General features: G+C 47.2%; 1 protein-coding gene across 1 annotated transcript in view; it reads left to right on the forward strand.

Moving 5' to 3' along the window:
* LOC142464754 (lysine-specific demethylase 2B-like) overlaps window positions 1-25,502 on the forward strand; it is a 94,350-nt gene extending 68,848 nt beyond the window's left edge. Inside the window, 3 exon segments of the mRNA XM_075568232.1 lie at window positions 81-207; window positions 3,058-3,512; window positions 25,377-25,502. Coding sequence (XP_075424347.1) covers window positions 81-207; window positions 3,058-3,512; window positions 25,377-25,487 — 693 coding nt within the window. The 3' untranslated portion in view covers window positions 25,488-25,502.
* The last annotated feature ends 291 nt before the right edge of the window (window positions 25,503-25,793 follow it).

Consider the following 25,793-nt stretch of genomic DNA (forward strand, 5'->3'; position numbering starts at 1 on the left):
TAACTTGGCCGTAACCCAGCCAGACCTGGGTTTATGAGTCGGTCGCCACCTTCAGTAACAAGCTGGTCGTTCCTTTCCAGGTACACGCCAAGTTCCGCTATCCTTTCTATTATGAAATGTGCTGGTATGTCCTGGAGAGATACGTCTGTTCTCTGACGAAACGGACCCACCTCAACAAGGAGTACCAGAGGGCGTCCATGTTAGTTGGTAAGCGCTCTATCCATAACTGGTGCCACTAACGTTCCACGTTGCTTTTTTGGGGACATATTCTATGTGCGCCGATGCTGCCGTTTGAGACATTTCCAGCCAAAAATCCCAGTAGAAGTCTATGGTGGAGATTTTTGTCCGATTGACGGCATCGGCGTATGTAGAATGACCCCCTTACACACCTTGAGTGCATAATTACGTTTGGTTATGTGATTGTATGATGTGATTGTGTGGTGGTCCGTGTGTGGTGGTCCACGTGTGGTTGTCCACGTGTGGTGGTCCTGGAGTTCAGAGTATCGCTGCTTTTTACAATCTAGAAACTTTTCTTTTTTTTTTAACGGATAACGACACCCTGCCTTTCTGCTCCCATATTACATAGTGAGAGTGAGTATCTACCAAGCTTTACATTGGTCCAATTTGACCACTGCTTTCATGTGTTCTTACTGAGCCTTTCTGTGCCACATTTTTTGTACATTTTAATGCAAAGCGCTTCCTCTATAGAAAATATATATATATCATTTTTTTTTGTACAGCGCGTCACAGCAGTAATACACGGGACATAATATAACACATAATGGGAATAAGTACTACAGACATGAAAGTAATTATTAGAAAAGGATCCCCTGCTCCGAAGAGCTTACAATCTAAGTGCCAAGTAGGGAGAAGTTACAGAGACAGTAGGAGGGCTTTCTGTTAAGTGCAAGGGGAACAGCACCAGTATTTATAGTTCAGAAAATGTGATTGAAGGTGATGGCGGGGGCCTGGCTTTTACCAGGACGTGTTTGCGCACTCGTAGATTAAAGCTGTTTTTCATATATATTTTTTTTAATATATACATTACATTCACTTTTCATTTAATCCACTTGATCGTATTCAAGCACGATTATGTTGCCACAAAGCTTAAGGCTTCCCTGCTTGCAACGTATTTCAGTCCCTTCGAAGTCCATGTTAAAATCTATTGTATGTATGTCTTTATTTATATAGCGCCATTAATGTACATAGCGCTTCACAGCAGTAATACACGTGGTAATCCAATAAATAACAGATAATATAAATAACAGGTCATGGGAATAAGTGCTTTAGACATAAAAGTAACATTAAGGAAGAGGAGTCTCTGCCCCGAGGAGCTTACAGTCTAACTGGTAGGTAGTGAGAACGTACAGAGACAGTAGGAGGGAGTTCTGGTAAGTGCGTCTGCAGGGGGCCAAGCTTTATGTATCATGTGTCCAGAATATCTATAGAATATAGTAAGATAACGTGGTTCTTCCGCTTGCTCGGTTAATGTCATTTAGCATGGCCACGCTTCTTGCCACTAAAGACTGTCCTGCAGGTTGACCTGCGCCCTAGCTGCCCTGGGCGCGGGGAACCATCCCCCGCTGCACGGTAATAAAAGGCAGAGCGTATTTGCTGTAGATATGGGTGCAGTTTAATTGAAGCGGTTTTACAGTTCACCTTCGTGACTCTGACCCCTTAAGGAGTCCCCACCTTTATTATTCTATTAATAATTGACCTTTTTGTCAGGTTTGGGGCTTTTTAACGGCCAGCTAGGGGCTCGCAGTCCGGAGAACGCAAAACCACCAGGATACCACAATAACATTTGTAATAATGAAATATGCCGCCCGGTCAATGAAATGAATCCAGGCGTGCCCGTACATACCGGCAGAGAATGAGACGTGGTAGTTCAGGGGGTCCACTCCAGTCCTCAATGGCCACCAACAAGTCCAGATTTCAGGATATCCCTGCTTCAGCACAGGTACTGAGCCACTGATTGAGCCACCTGTGCTGAAGCAGGGATATCCTGAAAGCTGGACCTGTTGGTGGCCCTTGAGCTAATTCATGCAGACGGAAGTCCGTACAGAAGCCCCCCTTACACGCTGCTCCTGTCATGCAGACGGAAGTCTGTACAGAAGCCCCCCTTACACGCTGCTCCTGTCTTGCATAGTCCGTACAGAAGCCCCCCTTACACGCTGCTCCTGCCATGCAGAGTCCGTACAGAAGCCCCCCTTACACGCTGCTCCTGCCATGCAGAGTCCGTACAGAAGCCCCCCTTACACGCTGCTCCTGCCATGCAGAGTCCGTACAGAAGCCCCCCTTACACGCTGCTCCTGTCATGCAGAGTCCGTACAGAAGCCCCCCTTACACGCTGCTCCTGTCTTGCAGAGTCCGTACAGAAGCCCCCCTTACACGCTGCTCCTGTCATGCAGAGTCCGTACAGAAGCCCCCCTTACACGCTGCTCCTGTCTTGCAGAGTCCGTACAGAAGCCCCCCTTACACGCTGCTCCTGCCATGCAGAGTCCGTACAGAAGCCCCCCTTACACGCTGCTCCTGTCATGCAGACGGAAGTCCGTACAGAAGCCCCCCTTACACGCTGCTCCTGTCTTGCAGACGGAAGTCCGTACAGAAGCCCCCCTTACACGCTGCTCCTGTCATGCAGACGGAAGTCTGTACAGAAGCCCCCCTTACACGCTGCTCCTGTCATGCAGAGTCTGTACAGAAGCCCCCCTTACACGCTGCTCCTGTCTTGCAGACGGAAGTCCGTACAGAAGCCCCCCTTACACGCTGCTCCTGTCTTGCAGACGGAAGTCCGTACAGAAGCCCACCTTACACGCTGCTCCTATCATGCAGAGTCCGTACAGAAGCCCCCCTTACACGCTGCTCCTGTCATGCAGAGTCCGTACAGAAGCCCCCCTTACACGCTGCTCCTGTCATGCAGACGGAAGTCCGTACAGAAGCCCCCCTTACACGCTGCTCCTGCCATGCAGAGTCCGTACAGAAGCCCCCCTTACACGCTGCTCCTGCCATGCAGAGTCCGTACAGAAGCCCCCCTTACACGCTGCTCCTGTCTTGCAGATGCCTCGAGAAAGAACAGTATAGACAGCTTGTCCTCGGATTCGTGGTTAGAAATGGAGGAAGAGCCCTGTGACGCCCACCCGCGAGAGGAGAAAGACGACGGGGCGGAGAAGACCCCCAAAGTGTCGGGAGACGGGTCCTCGTCGCCCAACAGCACACTGTCCGACGGGACGGAGGCCGCGGAGAGGAAGCAGAAGGCCAGCTTGATGCGGTACCTAAAGAGGACTTTGTCCAACGACTCGGACGAAAGCGCCAAGTCCAACGCCCCCAGCGACTTCCCCAAAACGCCGACGGGATCTCCGGCCACAGAGTTGTCCGCGAGGTGGACGCATCTCACGGAGTTTGAACTCAAGGGGCTGAAAGCCCTGGTGGAAAAACTGGAGTCTCTCCCCGAGAATAAAAAATGTGTCCCGGAAGGGATCGAAGACCCGCACGCGCTTCTGGAGGACATGAAGGTAGGTGCGGGGGGGACGGGGGGACGTCTCGTGTTTCCGTTTAAAGCGGCAGCCCGGCCGCCCCGTATATTATTGATTTATTTCTTAACCGGATTGAAAACTGGGGGGTTTCTGGGGAGCGGGACGGCATAATTCTTAAGCTCTGGGGACCCCCCTCCCCCAATTTCCGAGGTACAGGTTTAGATGCCGGTATTTTCCTCTCTGTCCCGGGGAAGCAGAACCGTCGGCAAACCGCGGCTGCCATCTTTATTAAAAAAAAAAAAACCTAGGCAGTTCAACGGCACCTAAAACTTTCATTTATTTGGGGTACCGAACCCGCACCCCCACCCCGGAGCTGAAAACAATCCAATTGAGTCCGGGAGCAACCCCCTGTTTGAATCCTGTTCGAACAAACCGTTGTAATTTTGGCCGGGATTGCAGCTGTAAAGTTGTAGTCGGATTTGTACGGGATACGGGTGGTTGTCTCATAGTTTGTGATTACAATTTCATGTATAAACTCTCATGTTAAGGGGCAGTCCCGGGGGGTTCTCAAGCCAGTCCTCAAGACCCCCCCCCCTAACCGGTCAGGTTTTGAGGATATCCCTGCTTCAGCACAGGTGACTCAATCAGTGGTTCAGTCTTTGATTGATCCACCTGTGCTGACGCTGGGACTGATTGAGCCACCTGTGCTGAAGCAGGGATATCCTGAAAGCCTGACCGGTTGGGGGGGGGGTTCTGGAGGCGTGGAGTCGAGAACCCCTGGGAGAGTCCTCCTTAGGATAAAACAGACGAATATATACGCAATATAGAATGTCATATCGTATGTGACACGCCTGGATTTAGTGTTTCCAGAGACAAAGCAAAACATATTCATTATTCACAAGGTATAGAGACGTGGAACCGTTACTTTTCCCTAAGAAATCATTGTTATTATCGCTTATTTGTACAGCACCAACCCATTCTGCAGCGTGGTACTATAGGGGGTACAGAGTTATGTATATTACATAAGCAGAATGACCTACAAGTAAGGACGACCAGATACAGAAGGGAATGAGCGCCGTGCGCACGTTCGGCCAAAAGGCCCCAGTGAATTTTGGCCAAGGAATTTCCTGGGCGGCCACTTAGGCCTGGGACATAGAATAAACCGTTCCGGGAGAAGGCGCCCGATCTGGCCTTAACCGCCCCTGACCTGCACCGAATCGGGCGCCATCTACTGCGACGGAATAAGGCTCGAGAGGGAGAACGGCAAATATTGGGGGGCTCTCCCTCTAGGATACAGGCAAATATCGGGGGGCTCCCCCACTGGGTTACAGGCAAATATCGGGGGGCTCTTCCACTGGGTTACAGGCAAATATCGGGGGGCTCTCCCACAGGGTTACAGGCAAATATCGGGGGGGCTCTCCCACTGGGATACAGGCAAATATCGGGGGGGCTCTCCCACTGGGATACAGGCAAATATCGGGGGGCTCTCCCACTGGGTTACAGGCAAATATCGGGGGGCTCTCCCACTGGGTTACAGGCAAATTAGCTTCTCGGGCCTAAACGAGGGAAGTATAGACGTTGTAAAGCGATCAGGGTTACATAATATAAAGCGGTTTGTACCGCGGCCTAACCCAGAGATAACATTTTTTACATTTAGCTTTTTCTTATATATTTATTTCTTACCTGTGGCGGCGGCGGCGGCGGCGTCTCCCCCTGCAAATCAAGTCAAAACATTGCTGTGTGACGTCAAATGGCGCCGCGTTGGCAGGACAAGGGGACGCTACGTGATGTTATGGCGTCAAGTTACCATGACAACAGGACGCCTTGTGGCGTCACGTCATGGCCATGTGACGTTACAGAGCGTCCCTTTATGTCAGCAGGCGTCACGTAGCGCAGTGACGATCTCACATAGCGTCCCGTTGTCATGGCAACACTGCACCATTTTAGCCGCGCAGGGATGCTGAGAGGATGCCACCGCCGCCGCCACCCGGAGATTTACCAGGTAAACCCATAGAACACGTATCGGATGTAGCTAAGGGGAACAGCCCGCGCTGCTGTCAATTTTTATTCATATATTCTGAAAACCTGACCTGTTTGGGGCGCGGGAGGGGGGGTTGAGGACTGGAGTTGAGCACTCCTGCTTTATCCTGTTGATTTCCAGCCTCTCTTCAATCCCAGTAAAATACTTTCCGGGGTGACGTGGAACTCCCCCTCCCCCCCCCCCCCAAAAAAATGAACACTCTCTCAGGTGTGAAAGCATTTTATTTGAAAGCGCCTCCCAGGGAGACGCAGAGCTGCCACCTTCTGTTGAAGGCTAACCCTTCTCTTACCTTCTCCGCCGGCGGCAGCAGCACCTCCCCCTGCAGGGTCCCGACAACGTGGCTCTGCGACATCAAATGGCGCCGTGTTGCCATGACAACGTGGCATTGCGTCGGCATGCAGTGTCAAGCTGCTGTGACAAAGGGGAACGCCTCATTTATTTATTTATTTATAAAATATTTTACCAGGAAGTAATACAGTGAGAGTTACCGCTCGTTTTCACGTATGTCCTGGGCACAGAGTAAGACAAATAATACATGGTTACAAATACAGTTACATAATGAGCAGGGTATACATTATATACAAGACATTGCGTGCACAGTTAAAGAAAATATATATTATAGGCATATGTAACAGTTACAGACCAGATTAAAATGTGAGACAGCCTTAGATTTGAAAGAACTTAAGCTGGTGGTGGATGTGAGAGTCTCCGGTAGGTTGTTCCAGTTTTGGGGTGCACGGTAAGAGAAGGAGGAGCGGCCGGATACTTTGTTGAGCCTTGGGACCATGAACAGTCTTTTGGAGTCTGATCTCAGGTGATAAGTGCTGCATGTGGTAGGGGTGAGGAGCTTGTTCAGATAGCTGGGTAGCTTGCCCATAAAGAATTTGAAGGCGAGACAGGAAAGGTGAACTTTGCGCCTAGACTCGAGTGATGACCAATGGAGCCGAGGTGTCACGTGACGGCCCGTTGTCATGGCAACGTGGCACCATTTGACGTCGCAGAGCCACGCGGACGGAACACTGCAGGGGGAGATGCCTGCCGCCGCCCGGGGGGTATACGTGGACGAAACCCGTCGTCTCCTGGTCAAACCCGGAGTGGTGGTAACCCTGGCGAGACTCCATTGGAGTTTCTGGGGACGGTTTGTAGTACAATTCGGTGAGATTTACGGTAAATCGGCGCGAGTCGGCGTCGGAACGTAACGCGCCAGTTACGCTTTTAGTTACTATGTCTGCATTTTCTGGCACTTGAAGTAACGTCTTCGTGACCGTTCCAGCGCGGTTCTCATTCCTCAAATCTGATCTTTTTCTCGGGAGATGCAAGAGTTAGAAGTATGAAGCGTTCGCCGGGGTTTAAATGGGCCGCTCCACAGTTGACGGAGCCACTGATTGAGCCACCTGTGCTGAAGCAGGGATATCCTTAATACCTGATCTGGTGGTGGCTCTTGAGGACAGGAGTTGGCCACTCCTGGTCTAAAGGTTATCATAAGGTCAGATTCTAGACATTAACATTAAACCCCCCCCCCCCAGTTTTGAATAAATAAAATATAAAGGGCAGGACACGCTCAGAGCAAGAGCATTATATGACTTAGGCTGCGTCCACTCTGCCGCTGACCGCGCTTAGCGCGTTGAGTTCAATGAAAACTCAATGTGTCCGGCCACGGTGCTAGGCGAGACAGATTAATTTGTCTTCCAGGCGCGCTGAAGGGTCACATGTCCTCCTCAACCAATCGGCGCCAGTCACTGCTCGGCTACGCCCCCCCAACCCCCCGCGCTTGCGCTTAAAAAAAGAAATATGCCAGACAGCCGAGTGCTCAAGCATGAGCGCGGTCAGCGGCAGAGTGGACGCAGCCTTAAACACCTATAGTACTGCTGCTTTAAGTACTTCAATGTTAGATTTTTAAAAACATTTTTATCAATATTCAAATTTTATTAACGTTTCTGGAAAAAAAAGGGAACCTTATTCGGGGGAGGGGGGGTTACGTTAAAAGGGGGACGTGCTACAGATATTTATAGTTGCCACGGTTCTATGTCTGTGGTCACTTGCTAAATAGTTAATATCTCTCCTGTTTTAGCAGCAGTATCCTTATTTTCTCCTATTCTGCGCCGGCAGAATCCTTTTCAGAGCGGACTTTACAAGGGATACATTGAAACGCTTCTATCTTTTGTCTCCTGAGATCTTTAAACTGCAATTTTCCGGTTTTTTTCCGCGGCCATCTGAAAGAATCCTGAAGTATTCAGTGCTCGGCGTGGACGGAAGCTTCCGAGCGCTGGTTTAGAAACGCTTGAGATGCGAGCAGGATTTTAACGATTAGCACGCTTCTCCTTGTCGTTGTTTGGCGTTCCGCGGTAATGAACGCGGCGTTCCCAGAGGCGAAAGTTGTGTACGCGTGCGGCTGGCGAGAGACTTCACTCATCTGTTACTGTGATTCGCATTCGTTTATAAGTCGGCAACGTATCCCGCAGCACAGGATTGTGGGTAAAGAAAGAAAATAATAATAGAAGATAGAAAAATATTACTTTCATAGAAACTGGCACAATAGTGGCAAATTCAAAATAACCCAACTAGTGTTAGGTAACATATACTAAGACATTTAAAATAGAGGTGTGTGTGTGTATGTATGTATAATATATATATATATATTTTTTTTTGTATGTATATATATATATATATATATGTGTGTGTGTGTGTATATATATATATATACAGTATATATATATATATATATATATATATATATATATATATATATATCTATATATATAGATATATATATATATATCCAGAAAAGAAGTGATTATAGTAGCGCCACTCATAAACCAGTGAACAATAAAAATCCTTTACAAAGTGCTATATTCAAAGATATAAAACAATCCTATAGTGAGTAAATATTTAGAATTAATAATGACTAACTAAAAAATACTCTCTTACAGAAGTATACAAATTATAAATGTAATAAAATAATAAAATGTCCAATTGTAATAGTCCAAACCCCAAAATGAGTCCTGATGGGTTTTGCAGGAATAGATACAGGATCCAGGGGTCCACGGCAGCTCTCAGATGGAAGAACCACTTCCAAGGCAGATTCTATAGAAACAAAAAGAAGCCAAAGAGCGCACGCCCCATAGTGTGATCCTGTACATTTAATGATGGGAGGGGGTTGGTGGGGGGAATAAAAACACTTACAAAGTATAAGTGAAAAACAAGCAATTTGTGACAAAATTATCACCCCCGATGCAGGAACCGTCCCGTGACGTGTTATCAGTCCAACTGGAACCCTTGGGCAGTGCATCCGACAGCGTCCGTCCTTTCCGTGATCAAATGAAGTCCTCCACGCAGTGTGTCATCAGAGTTGGCCTCAATACTGCTCCTGCACGCTCCGGCCGTAAAGCATGCAGACAACGTGATGACGTAATGTCGTAATTTACGTCCCTGACGCGTTTCGTCACAATAATGCAACTTTATCTAAGGGATTAGTTCATTAACAGTGATGGCTAGATATATATACCAGAGTGTCTACAATCCGATTGGTACATCAATTCGTGATATTTACGCCCCTAAAAACGAGCCTAGATGTAATTAAATACAAACAATGTCTAGATTGTAAATAATTATGGATTGCAGAACACCCCAGTAATACACTTATATCATAATATAAAAATAAACATAAACTCAAGAAGAAATAAATCAATAACAAAATATTAAAAATTATTAAACATATACCACTCATTAAAAGAAATAATTAATATATAATAAATTCAATAATCCTATAACATTATAAAATTTACATAAAATAGATTAAACATCAACAAATCTCATAAATGTACATCCAATAATAAAATCTGAACTATATCAATCCTAAAGGTTTAAACAATCTCTGTGTGCTCAGACATTTAAAGCTGCACACAAACATGCAAGATGGCTAATATTGCATCAATACATGATATATACAAATAAACCTGTCCGAGCACACAGAATAGGTATGAAGGGCATATTTCACACAGGATAATTATATAATGATTGGGAAATGAAAATAAGAAAAATAATGAAAAACGAAATAAATATTGAATGAAAATAAATAAAATAGAAAAGGGGAAGGGAGGGGGGGGGGAAGGAAAGAGGGGAGGAGGGAGGGGGGGGGTGGGGGACAAATATGGGAGAGGAAGAATAAAGGAAAAAAAAGGAAAGGTTGGAGGGGGGAGGGGGGGAGAAATGGGAAAGGGAAGGAGGGGGGGGGAAAGGGAAGAGGGGAAAGGGGTTTGGGGAGGGAGTGGGGGGGAAAGGGGGAGGGAGGGAAAGAAAACTACAGAGATGAGGGGAATGGACTAAAGGGCACAAAAACAGAACCGAACCTATTGCTCATACCAGAGTACTGGTATCCAGACATTCATTTAGACCCCCGGGGTTTAATGTCCCCAACCGGTGGATCCAGAATGTCTCCTTTCGACACAAAGATTTAAAACGATCCCCACCTAGAGCACAAGGAGGAATGTGATCAATACCCATAATAGTCATGGATCCAGGATCCTTGAGATGTATAATCGAAAAATGTTTTGGTAGACTATGGGTGTTGACACCATTGATCACATTCCTCCTATGCTCCAGGAAGCTGGTACTGAGGGATCGAGTGGTGCGACCTACATATTGAAGGCCGCAACCACATTGCAAGAGATAGACAACAAATGTAGTCAGGCAGTTGATATTACCCCTAACATTATATCGTCCACTCTTATGAAGGAAGACAAACTCCAATTGGGTATTAAGGTGTTTACATGTGATGCAACGGCTTCTGCCACATCTATGGTTACCCATCTGGCCCAAAGATGTAGCACCGGCAGTCACAACCATGGGTCTCAATTTACTTGGAGCTAAAATATTTTTGATGTTTTTTGCCTTCCTGTATGTAATAGGTATATTCTCTGGATGTATGTTACCCAGGTGTGGATCGCACTTTAAAATGCTCCAATGAGTATTACGTATACCCTGGATGGATCTGTGGGATTGGTTAAAGGTTAGGGGCAATATCAACTGCCTGACTACATTTGTTGTCTATCTCTTGCAATGTGGTTACGGCCTTCAATATGTAGGTCGCACCACTCGATCCCTCAGTACCAGGTTCCTGGAGCACAGGAGGAATGTGATCAATGGTGTCACCACCCATAGTCTACCAAAACATTTTTCGTGTATACATCTCAAGGATCCTGGATCCATGACTATTATGGGTATTGAGCACATTCCTCCTTGTGCTCTAGGTGGGGATCGTTTTAAATCTTTGTGTCGAAGGGAGACATTCTGGATCCACCGGTTTGGGACATTAACCCCCGGGGGTCTAAATGAATGTCTGGATACCAGTACTCTGGTATGAGCAATAGGTTCGGTTCTGTTTTTGTGCCCTTTAGTCCATTCCCCTCATCTCTGTAGTTTTCTTTCCCTCCCTCCCCCTTTCCCCCCCTCCCTCCCCAAACGCCTTCACAACCCCCTCTTTCCCCTCCCCCCTCCCCTTCTCCTTTTCCTTCCCTTTCCCCCACCGTCCCCCCCTCCTTCCCTTTCCCATTTCTCCCCCCTCCAACCTTTCCTTTTTTTCCTTTATTCTTCCTCTCCCATATTTGTCCCCCTCCCCCCCCTCCCTCCTCCCCTCTTTCCTCCCCCCCCCCTCCCTTCCACCTTTTCTATTTTATTTATTTTCATTCAATATTTATTTCGTTTTTCATTATTTTTCTTATTTTCATTTCCCAATTATTATATAATTATCCTGTGTGAAATATGCCCTTCATACCTATTCTGTGTGCTCGGACAGGTTTATTTGTATATATCATGTATTGATGCAATATTAGCTATCTTGCATGTTTGTGTGCAGCTTTAAATGTCTGAGCACACAGAGATGGTTTAAACCTTTAGGATTGATATAGTTCAGATTTTATTATTGGATGTACATTTATGAGATTTGTTGATGTTTAATCTATTTTATGTAAATTTTATAATGTTATAGGATTATTGAATTTATTATATATTAATTATTTCTTTTAATTAGTGGTATATGTTTAATAATTTTTAATATTTTGTTATTGATTTATTTCTTCTTGAGTTTATGTTTATTTTTATATTATGATATAAGTGTATTACTGGGGTGTTCTGCAATCCATAATTATTTACAATCTAGACATTGTTTGTATTTAATTACATCTAGGCTCGTTTTTAGGGGCGTAAATATCACGAATTGATGTACCAATCGGATTGTAGACACTCTGGTATATATATCTAGCCATCACTGTTCATGAACAAATCCCTTTGATAAAGTTGCATTATTGTGACGAAACGCGTCAGGGACGTAAATTACGACATTACGACATTACGTCATCACGTTGTCTGCATGCTTTACGGCCGGAGCGTGCAGGAGCAGTATTGAGGCCAACTCTGATGACACACTGCGTGGAGGACTTCATTTTGATCGCGCTAAGGACAGACACTGTCGGATGCACTGCCCAAGGGTTCCAGTTGGACTGATAACACGTCACGGGTCGGTTCCTGCATCGGGGGTGATAATTTGGTCACAAATTGCTTGTTTATCATTTATACTCTGTAAGTGTTTTTAATCCCCCCACCAACCCCCTCCCATCATTAAATGTACAGGATCACACTATGGGGCATGCGCTCTCTGTTTTCTTTCTGTCTATATATATATGTATGTATGTATGTATGTATGTATGTATGTGTGTGTGTGCCTCTGAGAGCTCGCATATATGATGAAGAATATTCAAGTTAAGCCATTAAATGATAGCGCAAAAGAATCTCGTTTCCTGCAGGAGCTATATAGCTGATACACCAACGTCGGCATGTCCGGCTAAACATGGATCATTTCCCAATAATACACATAGGTCCAGATTTATTAGGTTGTCTTCTGCCGTAAGCTATCGTCCGGTGCTGGGAAACAGCATTGAATTGAATGGGCTGTAGGGTTACCAGGTGTCCAGTATTGAGCCGGACTGTCCTGTAATTGGACACGCTGTCCAGTAAAAAATTAGAGGTAATACTGGACATGTATGTGTATACCGGTATTACCTCTCTGGGTGTGTATGTATATACCAGTATTACCTCTCTGGGCGTGTATGTGTATACCGGTATTACCTCTCTGGGCGTGTATGTGTATACCGGTATTACCTCTCTGGGCGTGTATGTGTATACTGGTATTATCTCTCTGGGCGTGTACGTGTATACCGGTATTACCTCTCTGGGCGTGTACGTGTTTACCGGTATTACCTCTCTGGGCGTGTATGTGTATACCGGTATTACCTCTCTGGGCGTGTATGTATATACCGGTATTACCTCTCTGGGCGTGTATGTGTATACCGGTATTACCTCTCTGGGCGTGTATGTGTATACCGGTATTACCTCTCTGGGCGTGTATGTGTATACCGGTATTACCTCTCTGGGTGTGTATGTATATACCAGTATTACCTCTCTGGGCGTGTATGTGTATACCGGTATTACCTCTCTGGGCGTGTATGTGTATACCGGTATTACCTCTCTGGGCGTGTATGTGTATACTGGTATTATCTCTCTGGGCGTGTACGTGTATACCGGTATTACCTCTCTGGGCGTGTACGTGTTTACCGGTATTACCTCTCTGGGCGTGTATGTGTATACCGGTATTACCTCTCTGGGCGTGTATGTATATACCGGTATTACCTCTCTGGGCGTGTATGTGTATACCGGTATTACCTCTCTGGGCGTGTATGTGTATACCGGTATTACCTCTCTGGGCGTGTATGTGTATACCGGTATTACCTCTCTGGGTGTGTATGTGTATACCGGTATTACCTCTCTGGGCGTGTATGTGTATACCGGTATTACCTCTCTGGGTGTGTATGTGTATACCGGTATTACCTCTCTGGGTGTGTATGTGTATACCGGTATTACCTCTCTGGGCGTGTATGTGTATACCGGTATTACCTCTCTGGGTGTGTATGTGTATACCGGTATTACCTCTCTGGGCGTATATGTGTATACCGGTATTACCTCTCTGGGTGTGAATGTGTATACCGGTATTACCTCTCTGGGTGTGAATGTGTATACCGGTATTATCTCTCTGGCGTGTATGTGTATACCGGTATTACCTCTCTGGGCGTGTATGTGTATACTGGTATTACCTCTCTGGGCGTGTATGTGTATACCGGTATTACCTCTCTGGGCGTGTATGTGTATACCGGTATTACCTCTCTGGGCGTGTATGTGTATACCGGTATTACCTCTCTGGGCGTGTATGTGTATACCGGTATTACCTCTCTGGGCGTGTATGTGTATACCGGTATTACCTCTCTGGGCGTGTATGTGTATACCGGTATTATCTCTCTGGGCGTGTATGTGTATACTGGTATTATCTCTCTGGGCGTGTATGTGTATACCGGTATTACCTCTCTGGGCGTGTATGTATATACCGGTATTACCTCTCTGGGCGTGTATGTGTATACCGGTATTACCTCTCTGGGCGTGTATGTGTATACCGGTATTACCTCTCTGGGCGTGTATGTGTATACCGGTATTACCTCTCTGGGCGTGTATGTGTATACCGGTATTATCTCTCTGGGCGTGTATGTGTATACCGGTATTACCTCTCTGGGCGTGTATGTGTATAGCGGTATTACCTCTCTGGGCGTGTATGTGTATACCGGTATTACCTCTCTGGGCGTGTATGTGTATACCGGTATTATCTCTCTGGGCGTGTATGTGTATACCGGTATTACCTCTCTGGGAGTGTATGTGTATACCGGTATTACCTCTCTGGGCGTGTATGTGTATACCGGTATTACCTCTCTGGGTGTGTTTGTGTATACCGGTATTACCTCTCTGGGCGTGTATGTGTATACCGGTATTACCTCTCTGGGCATGTATGTGTAAACTGGTATTACCTCTCTGAGCGTGTATGTGTATACCGGTATTACCTCTCTGGGCGTGTATGTGTATACCGGTATTACCTCTCTGGGTGTGTATGTGTATACCGATATTACCTCTCTGGGCGTGTATGTGTATACCGATATTACCTCTCTGGGCGTGTATGTGTATACCGGTATTACCTCTCTGGGCGTGTATGTGTAAAGCGGTATTACCTCTCTGGGCGTGTATGTGTATACAGGTATTACCTCTCTGGGCGTGTATGTGTATACCGGTATTACCTCTCTGGGCGTGTATGTGTATACCGGTATTACCTCTCTGGGCGTGTATGTGTATACCGGTATTACCTCTCTGGGCGTGTATGTGTATACCGGTATTACCTCTCTGGGCGTGTATGTGTATACCGGTATTACCTCTCTGGGCGTGTATGTGTATACCGGTATTACCTCTCTGGGCGTGTATGTGTATACCGGTATTACTTCTCTGTACATAGTGACCTGACCGGCTTGGGGGGGGGGGCACGGGATTTCCCCGAGCTGGGGGGGGGGGGGGGGGGTGGGGGCTGGACAGCTTGTTCCATCCTGATTGGCGGCATTACCGAGCAGCAGCCAATCGGGAGGAGGTGCCAGGAGCCATGGAGAGGAGGAAACTGCATGGTAATGAGAGGTGTGTGTGTGTCATGTCCTTTGCAACTTTCACCATTGTGTCCAGTATGTTTAGAGAAGCTGCCTGGTAACCCTACCTATAAGGTGTCTTACAGCAAAATACTGCTTAGTAAATATGGTCCATAATGTTTTATAGTAAATGGGGACCTTTATCATACTGGAATCATTAAAAGAAATCCAGGCATGGTACCTATAGGAAGTATATTTCTTAGAGGAATAGTTTCCATCCACAGTGGATCTTCATCAGAATTACGCTAGACGTGAAGTTGGCTTTTCATTAGGGCGGCCAAGTGGGGTTTCTAAAAATTCAGGACACAAGGGTGCTTTTACGTGCTTGAGACACACACACGCACACACACCTCTCTCTGCTCCATGCTATTTCCTCCTCTCCTTGGCACCGCCCCCAGAGCTCCTGACACTTCTTCCTGATTGGCACATACATGTCGGTATTACCTCTCATTTGTTACTGGACGGAGTGTCCAAATACAGGACAGTCCGGTTCAATACTGGACACCTGGCCACCCTGCATTTCATCGTGAAGTTTACACGACATCGGCGGGTCCTCAAGGGCCACTAACAGGCCAAGTATCAGGGATATCCCTGCTTCAGCACAGGTGTCAGTCAATGACTGAGGCACTGATTTGAGCCACCTGTGCATCAATTTTTTTTATTTTCCCAATTACAAAGTTATATCCAAACACAGTGGCTGCAACGTGGAATTCTTTAGGTCATTAGTTAAAATCACAATGGGAGCCAAAAAATGTGTGTCCTGTCTGGTGTTGTACCGGGTCCTAATTTTTTAGAAAACTGGGTAACGGGTACCCAGGCAAAATCAATCATTTTACCCGGCCGGGTACCCGGCACTTACCTGCAGGGTGAGGAAGACCGCAGCGACATCAGTGAGCAGCAGCAGCAGAGGTCCTGGTGGCGGTGGCAGCAGGAATACAGCATACAGCTGATGCTGGCGGGAGCCGGGGGAACCATGTGACCGGAGCAGGAGCGTTCCTATTGGACAGCCGGGGAGGGACAGCCGGCTGTCCAATAGGAACAATCCTGCTCCGGTCACATGGTTCCCCGGCATCAGCTGTGTGCTGTTCTGTTGCTGCCACTGGCTGAACACGGGCTGCTGCCACCGCCACCAGGTGTCACCGCGGTCTTCCTCACCTTCCGTCGCCGGCTGCAGGTAAGTGATGATGTATTTTCAGCTACTCTGACATTACCCGACGCCGGTTCCTACCCAGTGCCGGGCCCAGCCCCCTGCTGCTGTGTCCGGGTAATGTCCGGGTAGCTGAAAAAGCGCCAGGTAACGGGTAATTACCCGGTGCTCGGTACATCACTTGTCCTATCTTGCATCCGGGGACTTCTAACTTTCCCTATTCAGCTATAAATATAAATAATAATAATAATTATTATTATAAGAAAAATGAACTTTCAAGAAAATGGGTGTTTTTATCTTTTAAATACATTTTTTTTAAAAATATTTTTCCTTTTATTGGTGTCTTACAATACAGTAACATTTTAGATCTTGACAATACATTCATAGCGTAGCATGGTAATTAGTTAAAATGTACGAGCACATGGCAGCGGAATATTCCAAGACACACAATAAACCAGTTTTCCAGTTTCAGTGATGAAAAAGAGAGTGGATGACGAGGGGCAGGTAGATAGTTGGGAACGACATGGGGACGAAGAGTGGGAGGGAGGGGGGGAGGAGGTTGTGGTGGGGAGGGGCGTGTCAGCCCTCGCACGCAGGGGTATTAGTGTTGGGGCAGGGCTTATACATTTTTTTTTTTTAAACTTATTTTTTTTTTGAAGGAAAGTCGGCTTTTTTACACTAAGGATATCAGAATGCAAGTGAGACTTACCGTTTTAGTTCTGAATAAACAATAATAAAAAAATATGACTGTGCGATGGTGATATAACAAAGCGGTGGCATTATCTTGCGAATATGCTGTAGAAAATGAAAATACATTTTTGATCTTTTTTTTTTGTTAAATGCAAGTTCAACATTTGACACCGTTTATCAGCCAGGTGGCGGCCTGAAGGTCATTTCTAGGTTAAGGAAATGACCTTCCTGGAACTTTGTTTGATCACCGTAATGTTAAAAGGAAATTATCCAGAAATCCCGACCGGGAAGTTTTGCGTCTTCCCCCCCCCCCCCTGAACCCGTCGTACGGAAATCTGGGAATAATTAGTGCGATAAATAGCACCGTCTTGTTGCTTCACGCGAGTGTGAATATATTGAACAATATCCCAGTTGTTTAAATTCTTGTGATCAGTTCTGCACCTGTCCACTGACCCTTAACCCTTTTGCTACTAGAACGGTTTAAAGGGGCCTTGCGCTTTGGGTCTTGAGACGCCCCGGGAAAGGGGGAGTACATGTTCACTGCAATACCTTATTATTAAGAGTTGCGAGCTCTTCCAACACATGAAGAGGTCACAGCGGCGGTCTGCGCTGGCCGCCATTGTTTTTGCTTTATCCCCCTCCCCCCTCATTCTTACGCTGTTTTTAGTTTTAGAATCTGATGCCCTGTTCAGGCGATAGAAGCGTTTGAGATCTTAAGTGGAGTTAAAATGGAGTCCTCCCCAGTTCAGTATGAATGTTGCCATGGTAATCGCGGACACCACTAAAACTTGTTTTGTTTTTAAAGCAGGACCTGCTCCGGGCAAGATGCTAACATTATAAGAGTTAAACTTATATAGACTTCTGGGGCATTGCTGCTTTAAATGAAATTAGAGTTCTTTCCCGGGTTTATTTCTCATTATTTCCTCTGCTCCCCCTCCCCCACCACTGTTCCTCCACACTGCTCCTCCCCTCTACTCCCCCACCACTGTTCTCCCCTCTACTCCCTCCCCACTGCTCCTCTCCTCTGTTCTTCCCCCCACTGTTCTCCCCTCTGCTCTTCCCCCCACTGTTCTCCCCTCTGCTCCTCCCCTCTACTCCCCCCCACTGTTCCTCCCCTCTACTCCCCCCCACTGTTCCTCCCCTCTGCTCCCTTCCCACTGCTCCTCCCCACTGTTCTCCCCTCTGCTCCCCCCACTGTTCCTCCCCTCTGCTCCCTTCCCACTGCTCCTCCCCTCTACTCACCCCCTGTTCTCCCCTCTGCTCCTCCCCACTGTTCTCCCCTCTGCTCCCCCCCACTGTTCCTCCCCTCTGCTCCCTCCCCACTGCTCCTCCCCCCCACTATTCTCCCCTCTGCTCCTACCCTCTGTTCTCCCCCCCCAGTGTTCCTCTCCTCTGCTCCTCCCCACTGTTCCTCCCCTCTGCTCCTCCCCTCTACTCCCCCCCACTATTCTCCCCTCTGCTCTCCCCCCCCCCCCCCACTGTTCCTCCCCACGGTTCCTCCCCCCGAAGATTCCCTCTCTGCTGCTGTTATGATGCGGAACGCGCAGCCTGGAGCGGTTCTAGTTGCTGCGGCCTGCTATTCCCCAGAAACCTCAGTGTGGTTCTAGTTGAGGCCAAGCACAGTGTCTCCCCTCCCCCCCCCCCCCCCCCGGGTGCCGGACTTACATTTTTTCCGCCCCGTGGCTGTGGGTTGGCCCTCTGCCCTAGCGTAGTGACATCATGCCACTCCGCGTTGTCATGTAACGTTGCGGCATCATTTGGCGACAGGTCGCATGATGACGCGACACTACAGGAAGGGGCCCACTCCGGAAAGGGTAAGGCTCACACACACACATTTTCTCCCCCAAAAATTGCCGCTCAGCCTTATGGGAAATCCAGCACTGGCCCTCACGCTGGCCCCCCTGGTCCCTTCCGTTTGACAGTGTTCGGGCCGGGGTCACAAAGCTCTGTGACAGAACCTAACAGACCGTAATGTTAAGCCGTGTTTTGTCCGGTAAAGAGCAAAGCGGTATCTATATCGCCCGTTAGCAGGGCCGGCCGGGAGTTTGGCTGAGCCCGGTGCCGGGGGAAAGACTGGCGCCTCTTATCGTCTCCGGCATCTCCTCCTGCTACGCCGCGTTGTCTTGTGACCTCAAGGACAAGATGCCGGAGATGAGGAGGAGGAGAAGCTTACAGCTCCAGGGAGGGGGCAATCGGTGTAAATGGTGTTGGGAAGAGCACGGAGCTCGGTGGGACTGCGCCGGTGACACTACCGCGTTAGTGATGGTCATATACCAATGATATGCAAGTTTGGTGTTATAACATTTATCCACTAAAGTCCTTCAAGGGTAATGCAGAGACTTAACATTCGGTTTATTAGGTCATACCCAAACTTGACGTTACAACCATCCAGACCCTGAAATAGGGCTTTGACAGGGTCTGGATGGGTACAATTTTCAGCTCCCAAGATACTTACCACTGAAGTTACCGGGTTTAAATCTCCCTCAGGGGAAACAAAATGGTGCCTAAATAGCTGGATGACCATTTAAATTCCCCTTTAAATTCCCCTTTAAAAACCAGGAAGTAATACCAGTAAGTTTAGCAGTAAGTATTTCTGGAACTGGGGCGTGCCTGGAACTACAAAGAGTGAAGGTCTGCTCTGAAAGAACCCCCAACACCCCCTCCCCCACCCAGTAACAACCATGTAAAAAACAAAATGGAGGTTAATTTGAGTGGAGTGCTCCTTTAACTAACATAGCGTATTTCCCTCTCTCCTCTTTGTTAACACAACATTATGCTACAATAACGTGCCGTTAAACCTATGCTAATGAGATATATCGAATGGGCATTATATTTGCATATAATATTCTTTAAAGATTAAACATGGGACCATATATAACGTCTGTTCTTGTATTAGGTAACGTCACGTTATGAGCCCTGATTTAACTGGAATTTATGGTTCTGGGCCTTGGATGATGTATGGCATTTCTTGGGAAAACTATTGACGCCTTGTTTTACAAAAACGACTCCTACCATAGGCGACTGATATAAAACATAATGACCCGTATTTAAGCGGTAATATTCGATAAGACCCCTTTCAGCGCTGGAAGACCCCTTACAGACTGTGGGCCAAAAGGTGTCTTCCGGGGGCCAAAACCCTTACAGTGCCCTTATGACGTATCTAGAATGCCATGGGCCCTGCATGCTGTTATGACGTATCTAGAATGCCATGGGCCCTGCAGGCTCTTATGACGAATCTAGAATGCCATGGGCCCTGTAGGCTCTTATGACGTACCTAGAATGCCATGGGCCCTGCATGCTCTTATGACGTATCTAGAATGCCGTATCTACAATGCCATGGGGCCTGCATGCCCTTATGACGTATCTAGAATGCCGTATCTAGAATGCCATGGGCCCCTGCATGCTCTTATGACGTATCTAGAATGCCGTATCTAGAATGCATGGGGCCTGCATGCCCTTATGACGTATCTAGAATGCCGTATCTAGAATGCCATGGGGCCTGCATGCTCTTATGACGTACCTAAAACGCCATGGGCCCTGTAGGCTCTTATGACGTACCTAGAATGCCATGGGCCCTGTAGGCTCTTATGACGTACTATGTCTGGAGCATTTGCTCGTTTTTTAAGGGAAGTTGTGGCTGACCACACCGGTGGAGCATCCGTTCTCCTGGGCCTGGTCACGCCGGGAGCGATCACTTGACCCGAACGGTCCGATGGCCGAAACTCTGGTACCGCCAGCACTCTAGTGGTTAATAAATACTGGCCCCATGTGTGTATCCAGTAACCGGCCGCAGTTAATTGAATCTATTTTCAGATGCAGAAAGCATTGTAAATGTCAGCCCCGGATCCCGCTCCTCGGGATGTGAGGGGCGCTCTTTTCTGTCTAACCTTTCCAAATGACATCTAAGAATTCATTAATAGCGTAGCCGGTCTCGGCACATTTCAAGGAAACTGGCCGCGTCCACAGAAAAAAGGTTTTCTTTCAAATTGCAATAAATAACACAAATGTCTTCAGCACAATTATTTGGATGGAATGAGCTATATATCCCCTTCCGTTTCTTCATCTCACGTACAGACAAACGCAGAACAAAAGAAACATTAAACCAGATTCATCCAACGCCTGTGCCTCTGAGCGTTAAACCCCGGCTCCTCTGGCAGCAGTGGGGTTAATACAAACTGCTTGGATCAAATATATATATATATTTTTTTTTTTTTAATTACTCTTTTAAATGAATTTTATTTTCTTCTAATGCTGCTCTGTCGAATCCTGTTTTCCGTATCTTTGTTGGCGGTTCAAAGCGTGGTTCTCAGTAACAGTGGTTCCACGGCCAAACCGCGACCACTGACAATCTGGAGGTAGAAGAGATAGTGTGGTCAGGTGAGAGAAAAAAATCTCAAATGTATTTGAAGGGGATGGCATGTTTTGGTTCCGCTGGCGGGCCTCTCTCAAGAATTGCCTTCAAATAAATGTGATATTTTTTCCCCAGCCAACACGAGCGTCACTAGTCCTAGTTCCGTGTCTTTTGGGCCATTTCTCGTTCCTGTGATACCAAGCCCTGCAAAGTGGCATACATTGGCTGTCGGGGAACTTTCAGTAAGCAAAGAAAAATATCAAATGCATAATCGGAATAAAAACAAGAAATGTTTTGGAATTTGAGTTTAGGTGTAAATGAATTGTGATGGGGACGTGTGTATACACGTATATGTGGGTATATGTTTATATACGCATGTGTGTCAATTTTGTCATTCCTGATATCATTTGTGACGTCATGTATGATGACATCAGCAATGTATGGGGGGGGTGTGGTTAAGGTTGCGTGGCACCTTAACGCGTCAAATTTGGTTAAAGTCAGAGCCGTTTTGAAAGGTTCAGTCCGCCATCTTGATTCAAAATCCAATTGTATCCAAACATAGGTAAACACATGCTCCCTGATCTCAGGAACCATCAGGCAAAATATAGTTGCGATATCTTGAGGTGTCCAAATCCAACATATATTGTAGGGGTGTGTGTGATTATATATATATATATATATACTAGCTGAGAGCCCCGGCGTTGCCCGGGATGTTTGTGGTGTGGGTGTGGCATTTGGGTGGGGAGTGGTCCACGCGGCCCATGTGCGGTGGTAGTGCTGCTGTGGCTGTACTGATAGTGATTGTATCGGTGTGCTGATTTGGGAGGGTTTGTTGCTGATGTGGGGGTGCGGATGTGGGTGTGCTGATGGGGGAGGCGCGAAGGTGCCAATGTGTGGGTGCTGATGGTGTTGATGGGGGCTGGGAATGGTGGAGAGCCGAGAATGCCAGTGTGCTGGGGGGGCATGGGATACCGGTGTGCTGATGTGGTGGTGCTGGGGATAGTGTGTGTGTGTATACACACGTGTGTGTATACATGTGTGTATACATGTTTGTGTTTGTGTGTATACATTGTATGTGTGTGTGTATGTGTACGTGTGTGTGTGTGTACATTTGTGTGTATACATGTGTGTGTATACATTGTGTGTGTGTGTATACATTGTGTGTGTGTATACAGTGTGTGTGTGTATACGTGTGTGTGTGTATACGTGTGTGTGTGTGTATACGTGTGTGTGTGTGTGTGTGTATACGTGTGTGTGTGTATACGTGTGTGTGTGTATACGTGTGTGTGTGTGTATACGTGTGTGTGTGTATACGCGTGTGTGTATACGCGTGTGTGTGTATACGCGTGTGTGTGTACACGTGTGTGTGTGTGTACACGTGTGTGTGTGTGTATACGCGTGTGTGTGTATACGCGTGTGTGTATACACGTGTGTGTGTATACACGTGTGTGTGTGTGTATACACGTGTGTGTGTGTATACACGTGTGTGTGTGTATACACGTGTGTGTGTGTGTGTGTGTGTGTGTGTGTACACGATGTGTATGTATACGTGTGTGTGTGTGTATGTCTACGTGTGTGTGTGTGTATGACTCCATGTTTGTGAGTATACGTGTACGTGTGTGTGTGTCTACGTGCGTGTGTGTGTCTACGTGTGTGTGTGTGTGCGTGTCTACGTGTGTGCGTGTCTATGTGTGTGTGCGTGTCTACGTGTGTGTGCCTACGTGTATCTGCGTGTCTACGTGTCTGCGTGTCTACGTGTGTTTACGTGTGCCTGCGTGTCTACGTGTGCCTGCGTGTCTACGTGTGCCTGCGTGTCTACGTGTGCCTGCGTGTATGTGTGCCTGCGTGTATACGTGTGTCAACGTGTGTATGTATACGTGTGTGTGTGTGTCTACGTGTGTGTGTGTGTATACGTGTGTGTGTATACGTGTGTGTATATACGTGTGTGTGTATTCATGTGTATACGTGTGTCTGTGTGTATACGTGTGTCTGTGTGTATACGTGTGTGTGTGTCTGTGTGTATACGTGTGTCTGTGTGTCTGTGTGTATACGTGTGTCGTCTGTGTGTATACGTGTGTGTGTGTCTGTGTGTATACGTGTGTCTGTGTGTCTGTGTGTATACGTGTGTCTGTGTGTATACGTGTGTCTGTGTGTATACGTGTGTCTGTGTGTATACGTGTGTCTGTGTGTATACGTGTGTCTGTGTGTCTGTGTGTATACGTGTGTCTGTGTGTATAGGTGTGTGTGTGTGTCTACGTGTGTGTGTCTACATGTGTGTGTGTGTGTCTGTGTACGTGTGTGTGTGTGTCTACGTGTGTGTGTGTGCATACATGTGTGTGTGTGTCTTATGTATAGAGATATATAGTGTGTGTGTGTACGGAGGGATCAGGCTGGAGATTAAGGAATGTGTGGGGGGGGGGGGAGCTGCTTACCTTACAGTCGGCAGCATCTTCCTCGTGCAGGCCGGGAGACGGACCCTGCAGTCATCTGGTATGGAGGGGCAGGGATCGGACGGGAGCCGGACAGAGGGCATGTGGAGGGGGGGGGGGGAAGGTGCAGGGAGAGCAGCACGGGGCATGTGGAGGGGGGAGGGGGAGTGAGCAGCACGGGGCATGTGGAGGGGGGAGAGCAGCACGGGGCATGTGGAGGGGGGGTGAGCAGCACGGGGCATGTGGAGGGGGGAGGAAGAGAGCAGCACGGGGCATGTGGAGGGGGGGGAGAGCAGCACGGGGCATGTGGAGGGGGGGGAGAGCAGCACGGGGCATGTGGAGGGGGGGGTGAGCAGCACGGGGCATGTGTGAGGTCCCTCCTGCAAGGCTGGTGGGAGCCCCCCCGCTGGCCTCCGCCTCGAGGTGAGGCGGTGCCGAGGAGCGTTGCAGGCGGCGCCGGGTAGGCTGGGCTTTGCTGTGAAGGGGGGTGGGAGAGGTGAGGCGGGTGCCGAGGAGCGTGCGGCGAGGCCCGTGGGTATGCTGCCTCACCCATCCGGCCGCTGCCTCACCCACGTGGATGTGAGGCGGGAGGCAGCGTGTTGTGGCCCCCCCCGCTGACTGTAGCGGCGCCGGGGTGTGAGCTTGGGGGGGGGGGGGATGAGGTGTGTGTGTGTGTGTGTGTGTGTGTGACACTGTGTGTGTGTGTGTGTGACACACTGTGTGTCCTTTGGCCCGTCACTTTGCCTCAGGCCAATGAGAGGTGTGCGGGGGCGGCCCAAGGGACCAATGAGATTGCCGCTAGGGACACAGGCCATGCAGACAAACATACAGTGCTTTCTCAAATATATAGTAGATTTATTATATATATATATATATATATATATATATACATACATACATACATACATACATACATACATACATACATACATACAGGCAGTCCTCGGTTATCCGACACAATGCGTTACTCAAAATGGCGTTGTAAAGCGAAACACATTTCCCCATAGGAACATTGTTTAAATGAAAGGTTCCGTTCCTGAAGGCATTTTTAACACTAAAATACACCAAATATTTTATGCAGGCAATAAGATATGCAGCACACACATAAATTATATAGTGTATATACTGTATTATATATATAATATAACATAATAATATATTATATAATATAATATAGTATAATATAATATAGTATAATATAATATAGTATAATATAATATATATATATATATACACGCTCTTACGACGCTTTGCAATGTTGTTTGTGTATGTGTGTATATATATATATATATATACACAACATTGCAAAGCGTCGTAAGAGCGTTGGATAAGCCGTTTTGGCGTTGTAAAAATGAACATAGGTATGCATTGCATAGCGTTGGATAAGCCATTCGTTGTAAATATATATATATATATATATATATATATATATATATTGTATGTTTGTGAAAACTATAAACATTTTATAACCATAATTTACAGGGTACAAGCTTTTGAATATGTGTGTGTGTGTGTGTGTGTGTGTACGTACATATATACATACCTTTAATGAACATATTAGAAGTTGAGTGGCGCTATGAGTGTGCGCTGCAGTTAACAAGTTCAGTGAAGCTGGGTGTGTGAGCTGTGAGTGTGCGCTGTGAGTGTGCGCTGCAGCTAACACATAACACTTTACATTAACGCAGACCGTGCTGAAGGAGCATGCTGTGGATGACCAGAATCTGGCGATTTCTGGGGTACCCGTGGTATCGTGGCCCAAGAAGACCACAAAGGTGAGAATTAAACCGGTTATTTAACCAGCATCTCGGAGGTTATTGCAGTGCTCCGGCGCAGGCCTTTAAAACTGCAATCAAACCCAAAAATATATATATATATTTACATTATTTCGGGGGGAGGGGAGGTCCGTCAGAGCTAATCTGGGGACCCCCTGTTTTTCGGCAAAAAGGAATGTTAATTTGTAGTAGTTTCTGAAAATAACAAAGTCCGTGGTCACTGCGCGGATGCCCTGACCCTGCGGCCATTTTGTGTGTCCCGGCATGTATTCTTATTCGTTGGACAAAGCCTAGTCGACGCTTCGTGTCCGGGGGATCTGTTAATGATAA

Source organism: Ascaphus truei, chromosome 13 (genome assembly GCF_040206685.1).
Source record: "Ascaphus truei isolate aAscTru1 chromosome 13, aAscTru1.hap1, whole genome shotgun sequence".
Classification (NCBI taxonomy): domain Eukaryota; kingdom Metazoa; phylum Chordata; class Amphibia; order Anura; family Ascaphidae; genus Ascaphus; species Ascaphus truei.